This window comes from Mobula hypostoma, chromosome 25 (genome assembly GCF_963921235.1).
Source record: "Mobula hypostoma chromosome 25, sMobHyp1.1, whole genome shotgun sequence".
NCBI classification, from domain to species: Eukaryota; Metazoa; Chordata; class Chondrichthyes; order Myliobatiformes; family Myliobatidae; genus Mobula; species Mobula hypostoma.
This window is the reverse complement of record NC_086121.1, coordinates 13797750-13816959: the sequence shown is the minus strand read 5'-3', so window position 1 is coordinate 13816959 and position 19210 is coordinate 13797750. Positions and strand designations below refer to the sequence as shown.

Sequence of the window (19210 nt, the reverse complement as noted above, 5' to 3'; positions counted from 1 at the left end):
GTCAAGAGTCCAGTTTTTCCAGTCCTGAGATGTCTGCTGCAGATAGTTTAGGCCTCAGAAGCAGAGTAGCCTAGTAGGACATAAGTTTTGTGCCAAGGTTTTGGTCTTGATCTTCAAAGACTAGCTGATGAAGGTGGCGGTAAGTTTCGTCATTTCTCTCTGCCTTCGTTGAAGGTGGCTGCTGTCAAGTTTTCTAGAGTCTCGCGGCAAACCTTTGATATTGGCGGGCAGTGTGAGTAGTGGGGGTAGAGGACCTTTGCCTCGACATTAAGTGGAAGGGCTGTCCTCTCATATGCTTCAGTTAAGGAGCTGGTGATGGTTTGGAACTCAGCTTTTGAGCATTTAGAAGAGAATCAAGTACACATCAGCACAGACAACAGGCATCATCAGCCATTGCACACTACAGAAATTTGTGAACCTCGGTTCTGGCGTCTAGCCTGGTTAAACAATTAGTTTGAAAATTAGCTCTAATCCTTCTTACTGATTACTTGTTTATGACTATAAGCCAGGCTCTGTCTGTGTTGTGCTGCTGGTTTGAATTGAGTCTGACTACAAAGTATCTCTGCCCCCCCAGTTTCTCTTTCTGTCTATCATCTCCTTGCCTTTCAAGTTCAAGTTTACTGTCATCTCACTGTACATCTATAAAATTAAACGAAACAATGTTCCTCTGGACCACGGTGCACCCACAAAACATATATCACACACAGCACATAAAACCAAATACTACCATGATTTAAGTTAATAAAATATGCTATTATACTCTGTCTGCTTAGCACCCTCTCATTCTGCATCTACTTTTCAGACTTCTTTTCTCTTCTTGGCTGCTAATTTTGCTCCCCTTTTCTCTCATGTGCACTGTCATTCTTATTTTAATTTTGTCTCTGTCACCTTGTCAGAGCCGACGTGCATTCAGTTCTGTCTCTAACCTCAATCAGAATTGTTTTCATGCCTTTACAATAGCCTTCTGTAGGTCATTCCTGGACCCCTTGTATAGTTCTGGATCACTAGTGTTGAATGCCACAGATCTGGCCCCCAGCAGACTACGAACCTCCTGGTTCGCCCACGGCTTTTGCTTTGGGTATGCCCGGTATGTGCTCGAAGGCACGCACTCATCCACACAGGTCCTGATGAAGTCAGTGACAATTGTGACATACCCATTCAGACTCAAAGATGTATCCCTGAATATTGTCCAGTTCATCAACTCAAAGCAGGAAGCTCTCCACCACCTCCCCTGACCATCCCTTCTGCTGCAGTATTCCCTTTGGTCTCAGCCTATATGCTGGGAGTAGAAGTACAGCCAAGTGATCAGACTTTCCAAAGTGTGGGTGTGGGATGGTACGGTAAGAGTTCTCGTTGGCTCCTCTGGGTTCACGTGTGATATGTTGGTGGTAGTTGTTCAAAGTCTTCTTCAAGCTGACCTCATTGAAATCTCCCACAGATTTAGGGAAGGCATCAGGGTGCATAGTTTCAGGGTTGCTGATTATGTTACTCGGCTCCTCTAGCCTGAGGTGGAATGTACACTGCGACCAGGATTATGGTGGAAAATATCCTAGGCAGATAAAATAGATAACGTTTGACCACTACAAAATGATGGAGGAACTTAGCAAGCCAGGCAGCATCTATGGAAAGGAGTAAATAGCCAATGTTTTGGGTTGAGACCTTTCATCATACTAGATGTTCCAGGTCAAGTGAGCAGGACTGAGATAGAACCACAATGTTTGTGCGCCACAATGAGTTCATCATAAAGAATACTCCACCTCCTCTGTCTTTAAAAGATTGAGCTGTCCTGAACTCTCATTGCACAGAATGGTGAAGGCTTGAGATGCAGTTCTGTATCCGAAAGAGTGGGAGATAGCCATGTTTCTGTAAAGCGAAGTGCGCAGCAGTACCTGATGTCCCACTGGTACAGCAGTCTTGCTTTGAGGTCCTCAACGTTCTTGCTCTCAATGTCAGTAAGACTAAGGAATTGATTGTGGACTTTAGGAAGGGGAAATCGAGGGAACACCCACCAGTCCTCATCGAGGGATCAGCAGTGGAAAAGGTGAGCAATTTCAAGTCCCTGGGGTGTCAACGTCTCTGAAGATCTATCAGGAGCCAAACATATTGATGCGATTATAAAGAAGGCATGACAGCGGCTGTATTTTATTTAGAATTTGAGGAGACTTGGTATGTCAACAAAGGCACTCAAAAGTTTCTGCAGATGTACCCTGGAGAGAATTCTAACTGGCTGCATCCCTGTATGGTATGAAGGGGCACTGCACAGAATCGGAAAAAGCTGCAGGAAGTTGCAAAGTCAGCCAGCTCCATCATGGGTACTCGCCTCCCAGCAATGAGAACATCTACGAAAGGCGATGCCTCTAAAATGTGCCATCCATTATTAAGGACTCCATCAGCCAGGACATGCTCTCTTCTCATTGCCACCATCAAGGAGGAAGTACAAGAGTCTGAGGACACACACTCAATGTTTTAGGAACAGCTTCTTCCTCAGTGACATTCGGCTTCTGAATGGACAATGAACTCATGAACACTACCCCACTTCTTTTTGCACTACTTATTAATTTAATGTTATGTATCTTTCTCATTGTAATTTATAATTTTTTATTATGTATTGCAAAACAACATATTTCAAACATATGTCAGTGATATTAAACCTGATTCTGATTATGACATGCAAAAAAAATTCAACAATTTATAAAGAATAAAGCTTTGTATAAAAAATTAAGTTAGGGTTAAAGTATGTACGGATATGGAATAAAATGAGCATAAATACTTAAATACCAACATGTATTTACAATCTAACAGCCTGGGGGAATAAACTTTTTAAGATAGCATGAATGTTTTGTTTTAGTAGCCTTAGAGTGCTTTCCGGAAGGGAGCTTTTGGAAAAGGCAGTTTGCAGGGTGGATAGTTGGTAACCTAGTCATTTAATTTCCTGGTCACCCACACTGGTGTGGGACTGGAGCCACCAATAGGTCAGAATGGGTCAGCACACCAGGATTCCTCCTCGAAGGGATGTTAATGGTGAACATGTTCAGTTCCTTCTGACGATTGGACAACCACACGGCCGCTTTACTGGAATTGGCATTTTATCTCCAAATAACTTTTAACAACTGATTGATTTAAAATTTTGAAACTGGCATTACAGGATTTGAACTCGCTTAACTTGGATTAGTTAGTCCATTTCTGGAAATCACTGAGGACAAGCTTTTCCATACTCAACTTGCCTGCTTTGTGGGCTCATGCTTCTGGGAGATGAGGAGCATTTTCTTCCCTGACTGCCTGCAGAAGAGACAAAGGCAATATATTCAACATCTTTTGAACATTCTTCCCCCTTCCTTTCCAATCCTGATGAAAGGTCTCAGTCTAAACTTCAACTGTTTATTCCTTTTTAAAGATGCTGCCTGACTTGCTGAGTTCCTCCAGCATTTTGTATGCATTACTCTGGATTTCCAGCATCTGCAGAATCTCTTGAGTTTATATTCAAATCGACAGATTGCATTTCTACACACAGCTGCCACTTTATTAGGTGCCTCCTGTACCTAATAAAGTGGCGACTGAGTGTGTGTTCATGGTCTTCTGCAGCTGTAGCCCATCCACTTCAATGTTTTTACGTTTGTGCATTCAGAGATGCCCTTCTGCACACCGCTGTTGTAACACGTGGTTATATGAGTTACAGTCAGCTTCCTGCCATCTTGAATTAGTCTGGCCATTCTCCTCTAAACTCTCTGATTAACAAGGCATTTTTCAGCCACAGAACTGCCGGTCACTAGACAATTTTTTTTTTGCATCATTCTCTGTAAACACTGTAGACTGTTGTGTGTGAAAATCCCAGGAGTTCAGAAGTTTCTAAGATACTCAAACCACCCCATCTGGCACCAACAATGATTCCACAATCAAAGTCACTCAGATCACATTTCTTCCCCATTCTGCTGTTTGGTCTGAATAAGAACTGAAGCTCTTGACCATGTCCACATGCTTTAATATATTGAGTTGCTGCCACATGATTAGCTGATTAGATATTTGCATTAACGAGCAGTTTTACCTAATAAAGTGGTCACTGAGTGTATTTCACCTTTCACAACATTGGGATATCCTAAAAGGTTTAACAGCAATAAAGCATCTTTGATGTTTAGTGACTGTGTAGGAAAGTGGCAAGTACTGAGTGAACAGCAACCTCCCTGAAGCAGCATTGGTACAAATCATCAAACGTTCATAAATGCTGACCAGGGCACCAGGAAGAGTTCTTGGTTCTTTAAAAAAACATTACAAAGTGTTTCCTGCCCACCTGAGAAGAGAAATCTCAGATTAACACCTCCAACAGGACTAAAATCTTTAGATACTATATTTGGGGCATCAGGAAGAGTGGGATTTGAACTCACAACTCTCTGACTCAGATACAAAAGAGCTCCGCACTGAACCATGACTGTCAGGACATTGTGCCTCAGGTAGGCTGGCAGTCAGCCACCTTGAATTACCCACTGATTTTGATGCCCGGCGAACAATCATTGATTCAGCCTACCAGCTATCAACTTACTAACGTCATTTTCCACAACGTAATTATGGACCACGTTACGATTCCAGCTGCTCACACGGTGATCTACAATAGAATTGTTGCATTGGCAAGCAGGAATCGGGGCAGGCTGTGTCTTAATAACTGACGGATGTGCTCCCTTGCTTTGTGAATCTACCAGCGAGGCTTCCCCTCCCGCCCCCTTCCATAAGAGCATGAGACATAGGAACGGAATTAGGCCATTTTGGCCATTGAGTCTGCTCCGCCATTTCATCATGGCCGATCCATTTCCCTCGCAACCTGCCCTCTCCCCATAACCATTCGCGCCCTGACTAATGAAGAACCTATCAACCTCCGCTGGGTCCATTCATCCTCTCACTACCCAAAATCCCCACCCCTCCTCCAAGCATGCACACACATAGCCTGCAACAGTAGCTGTCTTATGGCAAGTGCAGTGTGGGGAAGTTCCCCTCTATTCACCACTTTCTCAAGGGATTCTTTGTTTTCTGGAATAACGTCGCCTCTTCTGTGATTTTTGGGCCAAAGACTAATCGTAACTAAGTTTTCTCTTGGAGAAGTGGGAACATCAAAGAGTCTGGTGTTGGTCACTAGATTCTGGTCCCACAGATGAGTTATAGGGCTGCATTATGACCTTATGGGGCATCTCAGCCATAATCATTTTGAATGGTGGGGCAGGTATGAGGTCTATGTCAGTTCCTATTTTCTTATGTTCCTGGTGCCATCAAGGTCCTTGTCACGTGGGAAGAATTTTGCTGCTTGGGGAAAGTGTATGGTGAACGGAGATGTTTCAAATTGCTCCTCCCTCCCTTGCTGAGTTTTGACATCCCTGCACATATGGTTCTCTGTACCACATCCCTACACTTTGCCGGTTCAGGTGCTCCATTTTTTTGGCATGAGTCTGGCCAACCTGTTCCTCCAAGAGTAGCATTACAGTCCTATCTAATCAATGTTGTCTTTACTCAGGTGTGGACAGTAGGTAGTCATTCCATTTTAAAAAGACCACTGTAGCTCTTGTGCATCTCAGCAGTGGCTGACACACACCCTTTGTACTCCTGGTCTGCATCACACCATGAACAGAGTTTTATATCCCCTCTATGCATTGAACAGTGCACTCACATTTGTTCACCAATTTCCTTAAGCTCGTTACAATATTCTTGCTGCCAATTAGTAGAAATTATCCCAGATAACCCATGTATATGGCTCCCTGTTTTTATATCCAAGCCATTCATATCGCCCCTAAAGAGGTACACATTCCTGGAATGCCATAAGACACATAATGCCAACTGAAATGCATTGCTTTGCACATATCCTTGGTGATTCCTGCCTCCTTCCTAACTTATTTCCTTTTTCCTAAATAGATTGGCTTCAGCTCCTCTTCAAATGAAAATTCATAAATCTGAAACAATAACTCCTTTTCTTTCTTCACAGATGCCGCCTGACCTACTATTTTCAGCACTCTGCGCTTTATCTCTAATCTCTTACACTTCTCTTCAATCGATCTTCTTTATCAAACACTAAAAGTAATCCACATGAGTAACAGTAGCATCCTGGTTGTTTCCCCCAGTTACCTTTCTGCTATTTTAGCATTGTGGAGTGTGGGGCCAGACTTCGCATCGAGCACTGTCATTTTCCGAATTTGTACTGGACATCTGCTTGGAACAAATCGCACCTCCCATAGGAGTCGTGGTTGTGTATAAAACACAATGCACACAGGGCTGTCTAATACATAGCGTCATAGGAACCGTGAAACAAAAAAAAAGCGAACTCTACTCACCACATGCAACCTTTCAAGTTACTCATATGCTGTATCCGAAAATACTATTTCTGAAAGGAATCTAATTTGCATTTGACTGAATCTATACAGCTCATTCCAGCATCTCTCTAGAGAGCCTGTTCAAGCGGTGTCTGACATTTAATTCTTTTTTATATGACAAAGTTTGTCAAGCATTAAAAAGTCACATTTATAATATCAGAATAAAATTCCACAGCAGATGGCTTCAGGCATAAAGCCCAGTGACAACTGTCAGCGATAGCCTTGTCTTATACACAGAAAATAACTGAGAATACTCCACTTGTTTATCTTTCCGGCATTCCCAGCGATGTGTTCATTGGTAATTGCCCTAGTGTGCTTTGTTGACTATTATCAACTGACCCAGGTTAGAAAACTCACTATGCAACTCTTAATCAATCAAAACTTGCACTTTATTGTCTTTGCGCAAACAACCCAATAACTACATTGGCCCCGGACCAACAACTTAAATCATGAATTCTACTGTTCCTTCTGTACTAATACTCACCTATGTCACTTCTCCAATTTATAACACTGATATAGAGGATCTCCCATTGGTTAAACAATCGATCCTTTTTCTTCCAGGCCCTGGTATGGGGGTTTTCCTTGCGATCGTTAGTCTCCAGAGTTCTTGTCTCTTTGCATTTGAAGCCCCTCATTCTTATACTCTTTCCTAATCAGTTCAAATGTTGCATTTCAATCTTGTTGGCTCGATGTCGTCAAACCTGTGTCAGGTTACCACTGGATCTAGCCAAGGGCTACAGAACTTTGTGCCTTAGGTGACTTCTTTTGTTCTATTTGAGTTGGGTTCAAACCAGTTAAACCAGGTCACCCAGACTGGGCCGAGATAACGAGATTACTTCTGCAAACCTGCCATTGTACACAATACAAACAAGAGAAAATCCGCAGATGCTGGAAATCCAAGCAACATACATAAAATGCTGGAGGAGCTCATCAGGCCGGGGAACATCAATGGAAAAGAATACAGTCGACGTTTCGGGCTGAGACTCTTCAGCAGGACGTAATAAATTTTGTTGTACACAATAAATAGTTCATCCAAGAATGGTCTCAGGTTCAACAGATCATTAACAGAAACTTCTTGTGTCCACATTCAAGTGCTCTTATTAAGTTATCTCAGAGCAAAAGTCAGTTCATCAAACAGTTCGCAAAATGGAGGTTACAGAGCAGCTTCACCAAATGACAGCCTCTATTCCTTCAAGCACATTACAAGAACAAAGACATCTGGTTTGTCTACTTCCATTATCCTTGATTCATTCAAGTTTAATGTTTCCTTCCATATTTTAATTCCTTCATGGCCAACAGCATCCAATCATTAAATTTAATCTATTGTTTTAAAAATAAGTTATACCTATGTCTCTGCAAAAAATATCCGGTTGCTTCCTGAAGTCATCTGTACCGTCATTGTATGTCATTAATAGCCAATTCAATGCTTGATCAATGTTTGCTTGACCAACCTACTTGGTCTTAACTCCCTTAGCAAATTAACACATACAAAATTCTGGAGGAACTCAACAGGTCAGGACTGGTGAAGGATCTCATCCTGAAATATTGACTGGTTATTTCTTTCCATAGGTGCTGCCTGACCTGCTGAGTTCCTCCATTATTTTGCACAGATTACTCTGGGTTAAAAGTAAACAGAAAAGTGCTAAAGAAGGTTGTTAAAATGTCAGATCGCTTTGCATAGGCATGATGTTGTGGCTCTTTCTCCTTATAGTTCACTCTTTAACATGATAACCCGTTGTCAGGGTGGTTTCTGTCTCTGCAACCCTCTCGACCCCTCTCCCCTCTCTTTAAAACACACTTTGATTGAGGTTTCAGTCACTTCTCCGGGTATTTCCTTCTGCAACTCCTAGTCAAAGTTGTTTGACAATTGTTCCTGTGAAGTTTCTTCAGTCTTTAAGTACTCAATGTGTTTCCTTTTATAATGCAAAATTTTCTGATCCTACAAATGAAGACTCAAGTTATTTCTTTCCAACATGATATTCAAAATACTAATTTGGAAGTTTGGTCAGTCTGAACTGCAAATGTGCTGAGCTTTTTTTTCTGGGAGCAAATGGAACATATATTTCTCCATCCATTGGTGGGTCTGAGTAACCACCCTGTTTCTTTGTAGCAGGCATGTATAAAAAATCAAGGTAATCAGGCAAAGTCAACGTAGTTATGTAAAAGAGAAATTATGTTTGATTAATTAATTGGAGTTCATACAATAAATAATGTGTTGTGGTTAAAGGGAGCCCAGTAAATGTATATTCTGAGTTTTAAGACGTCAGAAAAATGGTTATGGACAACAAAAGCTCATTGTGTAGGATGTAAAACATTGGTGACCAAAAGAAATAAACATGTTTTTCTGGTTGGTAGCATGTAACTAGTAATGTGCCTGTTTATATTAATGACTTAGATGAAGGCATGGTTAGTAAATTATGGTTGTAGCGTATTGTTCATTAATTTACTGATGACACAGATATCTTGTAAAGTAAATATGAGATTCTGCAGATGCTGGAAATCTTGAGCAATCCACGCAAAATCCGCTCAGCATCAGGCAGCGTCTATGGAGGGGAATAAACAGTTGATGTTTCTTGCTAACACCCTTCATCCGGACTGGAAAGGAAGGAGGCAGGAGCCAGGAGCCACCCACCTTCCCCCTCGTCTGGTATCACATACCTTACCCACACCTGGTCTTTCCATTTCTTCCATGGTCACTGTTCTCTCGTATCCTCCTTCTTCAGCTCTTCACCTCTTCCACCTATCCACTCCCAGCTTCTCATTTCATCCCCCCTCCCACACCCACCCAGATGCTTTGCTGGAGCCATGTTTCTATAAGAGCAAGCAGGCAGCAGTTTCTCAACGTGCAGCCACAGATGCAGCATTCCAGCTCGTTTTCCACTGAGCAAACATTGGAGGCCCGCACCAACAGGAGGAGCCAGCTCCAGCCCAGCAAGGACTCCGTCCACTGCACCTCTGCTCTTTCCCACACCACCTCCAGTGTTTCCTCCCCCGGGCGGCTGCCACAGGCCACCCCACAGCATGAGGGCCTGGCTCACGCAACAACCAGGACCGTCAGCTCCCTCCTCTTGGTCTTGCCAATGAACTAGTCAATCAGGCTGGTAGTATTCTACATTACCAGTGTCCAGCAGGGTCCTGTGATCACATGAAAAATGACCAAGACAATCGCTTGCACTGTTTGTTTGACTTCTGTGCACCGCCTCTGTTGTAGTCGGGCAGGCTGCAACAAGGTATGCAACAAGTCTAGCCCCATTGTTACCGAGCAACTTGCTAGTGGGATACTTGATTTTCTTGATATCCATCAATGTGTTGTGATCATAAAAATCCAGGTAAAGAACAAACAATTGCACCTTTAATTGGGCCCTGAGAGGCTGCTGCGACCAAGCGTGCACCATCCTACCGGAAGCCATCGTTTTCGATGTACATGTGATAAATAAATCTGAATCTAAATGTGAAATATTAGGATTAAGTCAGGTTGCTTCCCGCAAAGTCCTACTACGTGATGGTCTCGTTCTGAGACTTCCATGCACTGGTGACAAAATCTTACATCTTCCCCGTGTTTTTCTTCCAGACACGAACGAGTGTGAGGCGGACAGTGGGGGATGTGAAGGTCAATGCTGTAACACCATTGGCAGCTTCTACTGCCACTGCCATGCGGGCTTGAAGCTGAAGGCTGATGGGAAGACTTGCGAAGGTAGGGGCCGACTGCACTGGACATCAAGGCCACTGAGCAACATGTCACCTGTCTGAGACCGGATATTATAGGCACCTACTCTTAGCTTTGTTGTGAGCTTCATACCATAAGAAAATTAACAATTTACTATGGTTATAAGTAATTAGCAAAATTCTCAACACTGTTTCAGATAATTTTATTACAGAATCAATCCAGTTTCACAGCTGACTTATTAACTATTTACTCTTATATAATTTTGAGTTCTTGTTGATGATAATTTGTGAGCAAATATCCTTGTCGATTTTTTTATGATATCGGACAGAATCTGCAAGCTAGGATCCCCGGGGTCATCAGGAGCGTGATCGGAGGTTCACTGTGAGGGTCAAATCACTAACTTCACATTAACAAAGGCTGTTATGAGGAAAGGAGGGACACTGATGAATGATTTAGTTCAGAACATGAAGAGAAATAGTGCACAAAGTTTAGGACATGGAGAAAGAAGATGTTAGTGGTTGGAGCATGAGGCTGAAATGGTGCTGGGACTGAGAACATGAGCAGAGAATGGTATTGTGGATTACTATTTGGTACAGATAATGCTGCGGATTCAAACACGAGGGAAGACTGGAAGTTAGAATATGAAATGGAATTGATGCTACTGTATATTACAATTTGTGAGAGATGCTGCTGGAGATTGGGATATGGGGAGTGATATGATGGAGAATATGTAAGAAAAGATGGGAAGAGATGATGCTAGACATTATTGTTTGAAGTAAAGAAGGGTGCTCTTAAATGATCAACGGATCAATTTAATATCAGAGAATGTATATACAGCCTGAAATTCTTACTCTTCGCAGACAACCACAAAACAGAAAAAGAACCCCAAAGACTGAATGACAGAGATGTCAGAACCCCAAAGCCCCCTCCCCCACACGCAAACAGCAGCACAAGCTTCCATCCATCCCCACTCACCCTCCCCCACCTACTCCGGCACCCACCATGCAACCAGTAACAAAGCCCCCAGACACCATGATCTAGAGTCCATCAAAAACTACTGTCCATCTCAACACTTCGACATCTCAGACACGCGCTCTCTCTCACTAGCAAGGGACAGAGAGATATTGTTCCTGCCAACAATGAGAGAGGAGACCAACAGCTTGCTGTTTTGATGTTACAATCTGCCGTGGCACGTGTCCAACTTCCTCCGACTTGAGGGCCAACAGACTCTCACTCACTTTTGAGAGAGAGAGAGAGAGAGAGAGATCTCTGAGGTTGAGTACACGGGCTTTTTCTCGATAGCAGCTTACACTCCCTGCCAGCTGTCTCGTTGTTTCAATCTCCCGCGGTGCTTCAGTTGGCAAAATGGGCAAGGGATCGGTTCTCCCACGCTGAAGGCACATATTTTCCAAGCTGCACCCAGAGATATTGAAACGCCAAGCTGCTTGGCGAGTTCCAGGAGTGAGTGGTCACAGTCCGCGAAGAACTGTAGTTTGAGCTGTATCTGTCGATCACAGACTCTGACAGGACCCCAGCCACTTTGGATTGAGTTGTTCTCTGACCTTGGCAATTTATTCGCAAATATTTTGCCATCAAATGAGGGGACGTTGTCAGTGTGCTGTTGATTGTGGTGTGTCCTCACGTCACAATTGAGTTTCTGAAATGATACCTAATCAGCTGTTTGAAAAGTATATAAAGGCCAAGCATTTGACGGACACACCACAACCAACAGCTCACTGACAATGTCTGCTCGCATGGTGATGAAACGTTTGCAAGTAATAACTCAACCCAACAACCAACCACCTGAGCTACACAACGTCTGAATTAGTGCTCTTAAATGTTTAATTATCTTCTGATTTCTTGTAGAGCTTCATGTAACATTTTTCTCTGTGATACTAATCTTTGTTGTTTGGTTGGAGGGTCAGCGTGCGTGTTTTTTGCAAGCAATACCTGTGTGCCTGCAATGTACAGCATGGCCTCTCCTGTATAACTCACAACTGTTAAGGGACATTTCTCATGCCAAAGTACATCATGGATCTGATCCAGGGAATGCTAATAGCAGATTCCTGAGAGTCTGACTCAGGTTGTTACAGTTTATGGAGCTTGTTAATAATACTTTATAACATTTCTATTGCAATCTACGATAGTATGCTCTATTGCTATTTGAGTTTGTGGCTTCTATTCTATAACAAATAATGTCTGTGTTCGGTTTTTAACCTAACACTTATCTTGAGATGGGTATGTTTTCTGTTCTTTACTAATTATTAGTAATTAATTTAATTAACTAGTAGTAATGGTGGTGGAGGCCAACTCATTGAGTATATTTAAGGCAGAGGTTGATAGATTCTTGATTAGTCAGGGCATGAAGGGATATGGGGAGAAGTCAAGGGCTGAGAGGGAAATGGATCAGTTGTGATGAAATGGCAGAGCAGACTCGATGGGCCAAATGGCCTAATTCTGCTCCTATATTTTATGGTCTTAATTGCTCTGGGTTGCTCTGATATCCAGACTAACATCTTTCTCAAAAAATAGATATTGTTCTGTTCTTTATTTCTTGCATTATATCCTGAATCAATTGTCCCTTCATTTATAGAACTTGAGGTAGTAGATGTTGCATGTTTATGAGGTATATACTTTTCCATTACCATATATATATATATATATATATATATATATATTCAATAGGTACATTTCAATAGTACATTTAATGTCAGAGAAGTGTATGCAATATACATCCTGACATTCTTCTTCGCAAACATCCACAAAAACAGAGGAGTGCCCCAAAGAATGAATGACAGTCAAAAGTTAGAACCCCAAAGCCCCCCCAGCTCCCCCCGCCCATGCGTAAGCAGCAGCAGAGCAACAATCCCCCCTCCCCCACCAGCAAAAAAGGATCGGCACCCCCCACTGAGCACTCAAGCGTGCAGCAAAGCATCAATAAAGACACAGACTTGCAGAACCCCAAAGACTACACATTCACCCGGTTATTTGACGTACCACAGGCTCTCTGTCTCCCTAATAAGGGAAAAAGAGATGTCGTCATTTCACAACGAGAGGGAAGACAGAACAAAACAACTTGCTGATTTACAATGTTAATGGTCTGTTGCATCACTTCCTCTGAACTCTGTGCCCAAAGAACTCGGGTCTCTGGGCACACAGCCAGCAGTCAGCTCGCTGCTTTCGATCATCCCTCTCCCACGACACATCAGTTTTCTGGGGCGGCGCCAACCTTAAATCCGCCCGCCTCCAGACCACGAGAAGGCGCGCTAGTCTATATGACCTTCCCAAGGAGCGTCGCTACAGGAAAGCTGCATCCATCGTCAAGGATTCCCACCACCCAGGGCATACTCCCCGCTTGCTGCTGCCACCAGAAAGGAGGTACATGACCCTTCAACCATCAGGCTCGTGAACCGGTGTGAATAATGTCACTCATTTCAACACTCAACTGATCACTGAGCACCAACTATGGACTCACTTTCAAGCTCATGTTCTCAGTATTCATTTGTTTATTTTTTTTCTGTATTTGTACAGCTTGTCCTCTTTTGCACATTGATTGTCACTTTCTATGTGTAGTCTTTCAATGATTCTATTGTACTTCTTTCTTCTTCTGTTCTCATTTCTGCCATCAGGAGCCCGAAAACACTCTGCAACTCAAGAATAACTCTCCCCCCACCCCCAGCTCTGCCATCCGATTTCTGAATGGACATTGAACCCATGAACATTACCCCACTACTTTTTTTTTCCATTTTTGCACTACTTGTTTAATTTAACTATTTAATATATACTTACTGTAATTCATAGTTTTTAAAAAAATATTATGCATTGCATTGTACTGCTACCGCAAAGTTAACAAATTTCACAGCATATGCCGATGATATTAAACCTGATTCTGATTGAGTGCAAGAAAATGTATCTGAGGGCAGTGTGTGGTGACATAAACGTACTTTGATTTTAATAAGTTTATCTTGCATACCTCACCTGTTGCTCTGGATTGGGTTGTTTAGATTTAGCTTGTAGTTACTGATTCCTTTTTTGCTTTGTTGGCATCTTTGCTTTGGGTTCAGGTTTTCCTGAGGATCGGTAATTGGTTTATTTCTGTCACATGCTCAGGGATGCAGTGAAAAGCTCTCGTTTGCATGTCATCCAGACAGGTAAAAGCTCAAAGTAAGTTTGTTATCAAAGTGCATGTATTTCACCATATACAACCCTGAGATTTATTTTGGGCACATCAATAAATCCATAATAGAATAATAACAATAATAGAATCAATGAAAGACTGCACCAATTTGGGTGTTCAGCCAGTGTGCAAAAGACAACAGACTGTGCAAATACAAACATAAAGAAATAAAGATAATTAATAAATAAATAATCAATAAATATAGAGAACGTGAGATGAAGAGTCCTTGATAGTGAGTCTGTAGGTTGTGGGAACCTTTCAATGATTAGGCAAGTGAATAGAATGAAGTTATCCTCTTTGGTTCAAGAGATTGATGGCTGATAACTGTAATAACTGATAATAACTGTAATAACTGATAATGTAATAACTGTTCCTGAACCTGGTGGTGCGAGTCCTGAGGCTCCTGTACCTTCTTCCCTTTGGCAGCAGCAGTGAGAGAGCTTGTCCTGGGTGGGAGGGGTCCCTGGTGATGGAAGCTGCTTAGCTGTGACAGTGTTTCATGTAGATGTGCTCAACGGTGAGCAGGGCTTCGCTTGTGATGGACTGGGCCATCATTTTTGTAGAATTTTTGGTTCAAGGGCATTGCTGTTTTCAGGGTCTCGGCCCGAAACGTCGACTGCACCTCTTCCTAGAGATGCTGCCTGGCCTGCTGTGTTCACCAGCAACTTTGATGTGTGTTGCTTGAAATTCCAGCATCTGCAGAATTCCTCGTGTTTGCTGTTTTCATACCAGGTTGTGATGCTGCCAGTCAATAAACTCTCCACCACACAGCGATAGAGGTTTGTCAAAGTTTTAGATGTCATTATGAACCCTCATATCAAGGTAGTGCGAAAAGGGAAAACTGAATGCAGTATATAGTGATACAGGGAAGTGCAGTGATGGCAGGTAGACCATTAACATGCTAGGGCCACAATGAAGTAGATTGAGAGATTGAGTTCATCTTTGGTGCATTAGAGGTCTATTCAAGAGTATGACGACAGTGGGAGAGAACTGTCATTTAGCTTGGCGGTACGGGCTCTCTAAGTTTTGTATCTTCTTCTTGATAGTGGAAGGGAACGGGGGGGGGGTGTGTAGAAGAGAGAATGACCAGCATGCGAGGAGTTCTTGATGATGTTGGTATCTGGCCAGTTTCAGAAACTGAAGATTTAGCCTGCATTAGTCTAGTATCTTCCTAGTTCCTATTGAATGTCCTGATTGTTCTCTAAGTCTGCTACTTAAAGGAGGATTTCAGAAGAGGTGAGAGATGGGGGAACAAATTGACAATTGGCTTAATTTTGTGTTGCAGAGAAGTATGTGTGTGTGTGTGTGTGTGTGTGTGTGTGTGTGTGTGAAAAGAGAGAGAAGCCAAAAGATCTTGCCCAATTATGTGATTCTGCATAAACATAGGCATCTAAAAAGTTAAAAGGTTAAGAGCTGTTAACCAGAAGCATTTGGCATAAAAGAGGAAGTTTAATAATGAGACTAGATTTGGAAGCTACTTCAATAAGAAAATGGCACGTAATTGGCTGACCATGATAGACTATTGTGTGTGGTACACCTTACCAAAGCACATAAAAATGCTCCTAGTTCTAACATATTGCATTGATGTAAAAGATTACGAATTAAATAAAAAGTTATTAAGTTCTCAGTCATCTAGTGCATCATTATTTTCAGTTTCTGTTTCTTATTCTAACGGATCTTGTTTAATGATTCAGAATGCTTTGTGTGTGTGTGTGTGTGTCCTGTGTCCTTCTCCATAGAGACTTGCGTTGTAGAAATGCCATAACCTCTACACCTTTAAAATGGTGGCCAAAGGTCTGTTGTTGATACTGTGGTCTTCTATCCAATGACAGAACATTACGATCTCTTCGTCATTAACATATCAAGGCATATACACACGGGCCAGGATGCTGTAATGCACTCTTTTATTGGCAAGATAATGGCGTATGTTATCTTGGCAAAGATTCACGCATCCTATCATGTTTCTGACCATTGGAAGTTGTGAAACGTCCTCTCTGAATATCACACCCCACTTGGATCTGGCCATGGCTGAAGTCTTAGGCATATATATATATATAGCTGGGATGCCTAAGACTTTTGCACAGTATTCTATTTGTCAACATGGAGCGGAGAGCAAGTTTGTAAATCTGGAGGAAGCAAAGTATATTGAGGATAGCGAGGGTGGAGTGCTGTGGAGCGGTGTGGGACAAATGGCAGAGAAGGCACGCCAGGGGCTGGCATAGGTGCAGACACACTCAGCCTTGAGACACCAGGAAAGGTCATTTGATTGCAAACAATTGGTTTATTGATCATTACAGAACGTCTCCCTGGTGCTTCCTGCTCCCTCCCCTCACCCTTCCTCTTTTCCCAACCGTGATTTCCTTCTTCCTATATCAGAATCAGGTTTATCATCACTCACGTATATCATGAAATTTGTTTTGTTTTTGCGGCAGCAATACAGTGCAATTCATAAAATTACTGCACCCTATCTATATATATATGCCTAAGATTTTTACGCAGTACTGTACATCGAGGCAGTAAAATAGGAAAGAAAAGCGGAATGCAATACCTATCAATCTACTACTTCAGTGAGGGGCACCACAGCCTCATAATGGAGTGGACGCCAGTGCAGAGCAGATGCCAGTGCCGGCGCAGGGTGCCAGGGTCACGGAAGGCCTTGCCACAGCCGTAAAGACATCAACATTCATCCGACCACTGAGAAGAAAATCTAATAGACTTTCGCACAAAGAAGAAGACGAAATGTGGAATTCTGATTGCTAAAATCCTCAGAGCATTGAAGGAGTGGATGCTAATTTCTCACATTAGCATATCAGCCACTGTTGGAATGCTGGTGCAGTAGGGAGAGGAGGAGGAAAGACCGCTTTGTTTTTCTCAGTAGCGTTCTTACGGACTTTGAGGTCACAGCATTTGATGGCCTTGGTTTGGAAGTGGTTATAGATAAATACTACGCCTACACCAATACAAAATCAAATCAATTGCTTACCGGACAGTCTTCACCTTTTCTCCAGTGAAGTGCTTCATCTGAAATATAGCTGATGGTGAGAGCAAATTGAAGGGGAACACAAAGGGATTTTTATCCTTTGAATTCTTCTGAGAAAAATTCTTCTTAAAAAAAAGAGCAAAACACAGTTGTTTGAAGTGGGCCCTGAGAAAAGGAGACCCTATGTTGCAGAGGTCAAGGGTTGCTCTAGGATTCAGGAGAATAATCTGCGCTGATGTATAAGAGCTGGGAGACACAGAGATCTGATGTTGGCTTGATTAACAAGGTTAAATAGGTTGCTGGCAAGGAGCCAGGAAACGCGAGGCTATGAAATGTGGGTCTTTTTCCACCTTCTACCGCATTGACGTTTTATGAACTGAAGGGGTGTCGGTCTAGCGTCATCCAGCTAGAATGGATTTTTCGGGAATGCGGCCATCAGGAGTCAGGTATTCCAATCGGAGGCCGGAAGGTGGATAACATCAGGTATGCGGACGACACCGCGCTGTTAGCTGACAGCGAATGTGAACTGCAAATTATGCTCAATAAAGTGAATGAGAAAAGCCTTGACTACGGACTAAAAACCAACCCTAAGAAAACGAAATCGATGGTGGTAAACAAAACAAACACTAAAGACTCGTTCATGATGGTATCGTTACAAGTGAATGGACAAGATATTGAACAGGTGCGAAAGTTTGATTATCTTGGCAGTTGTCTGACAGATGACGGGAGATGCGAAGTTGAGATCGGAAAGAGAATAGGTATGGCTAAGAACCAGTTCGTGAAGCTAAAAGATCTACTATGCAACCGGAAGGTAGACATCCAAAGTAGAATCCGCTTCCTCGAATGTTACATACGGTCAGTGCTGAGGTATGGATCAGAAACATGGACCCTGAAGAAGGATGACATGAAACGAATTAATGCTTTTGAAATGTGGTGCTATTGACGAATGTTGAAGATCAGCTGGGTAGAGAAAGTTTCAAATGAGAGGGTTTTGTTGATAGACCATGGATACTGCTGGAGAAGACTATGAAGTTAAAAGTTGCTTATTGTGGACACGTTACGCACAGAGATAACATCTTGTCGGACTTGCTATGTGGAAAGGTGGAGGGAAAGAAAGGAAGAGGAAGGCAAAGAACAACGCGGCTGGATAACATCAAGGATTGCACCAAGCTGGACAAGACTAGGGATGTTGTGGACAAGTGTCGGGACAGAGCGGCATGGAGAGAGATCGTCCACCAACTGGAAATTCCAGATGCGATCTAACGATGATTTTTCAAATTAGGACTCATTTGTGATTCCTGAGATGGTGTAATGCAGGACATAACCCAAATGGGACATAGTGTTGCTATGGTTTTAAACTGCACCTTTCACATACAGTAGATTCAGTTTAGTCCAGGAGTGTTCTCCCTGCTCCCCGTGGTGTCCATTCTGTGTTCCCAGCGCTTTGTTCCAGTTCTCACTCTCTCCTGCTCTGTCTGTCTCTATCTATTGTCCTTTGTATTGTTGTAATCCAAACCGTCTTTGTCAGCAATACTTCCATACATCTCTTACTCTGGTCCCCTCGCTCTGCTCTGCTCTGTCAGATTACATCAGGTGTAAATCTCGTTTCAAGGAAACTGTTCTCTCCTCTAAATCAGATGACTGAGGTTTCCAGTGCACTCCAGAGAGTTGACCCTGTTTGGGGCAGTATGATAGCATGGTGGTTAGCACGACGCTCTACAGCACGGGCGACCCTGGTTCAATTCCCACCGCTGCCTGTAAGGAGTTTGTACGTTCTCACCATGACTCTGAGGGTTTCCTTTGGGCGCTTTGGTTTCCTCCCACAGTCAAAAGACATACCGGTTTGTTGGATAATGGGTCATTGTAAATTGTCCCATGATTAGGCTAGCATTAAATTGGGGGATTGCTGGGTGGTGTAGCTCGAAGGGCTGGAAGGGCCTCTTCCACGCTGTATCTCAATCAATCAATCAATAAATAATGCTTTTCCTTCCCTTTTTTTCATGGTTCACTGTCCTCTCCTATTAGAATTCTTCCTCTTCAGC

The 19210-nt window shown here is 42.7% G+C and overlaps 1 protein-coding gene across 3 annotated transcripts in view; it reads left to right on the top strand.

The window, feature by feature from the left end:
- Positions 1 to 19210, top strand: part of LOC134337716 (multiple epidermal growth factor-like domains protein 6) — a 456826-nt gene that overhangs the window by 195044 nt on the left and 242572 nt on the right. For all 3 annotated transcript variants that reach the window (XM_063032924.1, XM_063032923.1, XM_063032922.1), the window contains one exon: positions 9916 to 10038. In XM_063032924.1, the coding sequence (XP_062888994.1) occupies positions 9916 to 10038 (123 nt within the window). The remainder of the gene's footprint in view (positions 1 to 9915; positions 10039 to 19210) is intronic.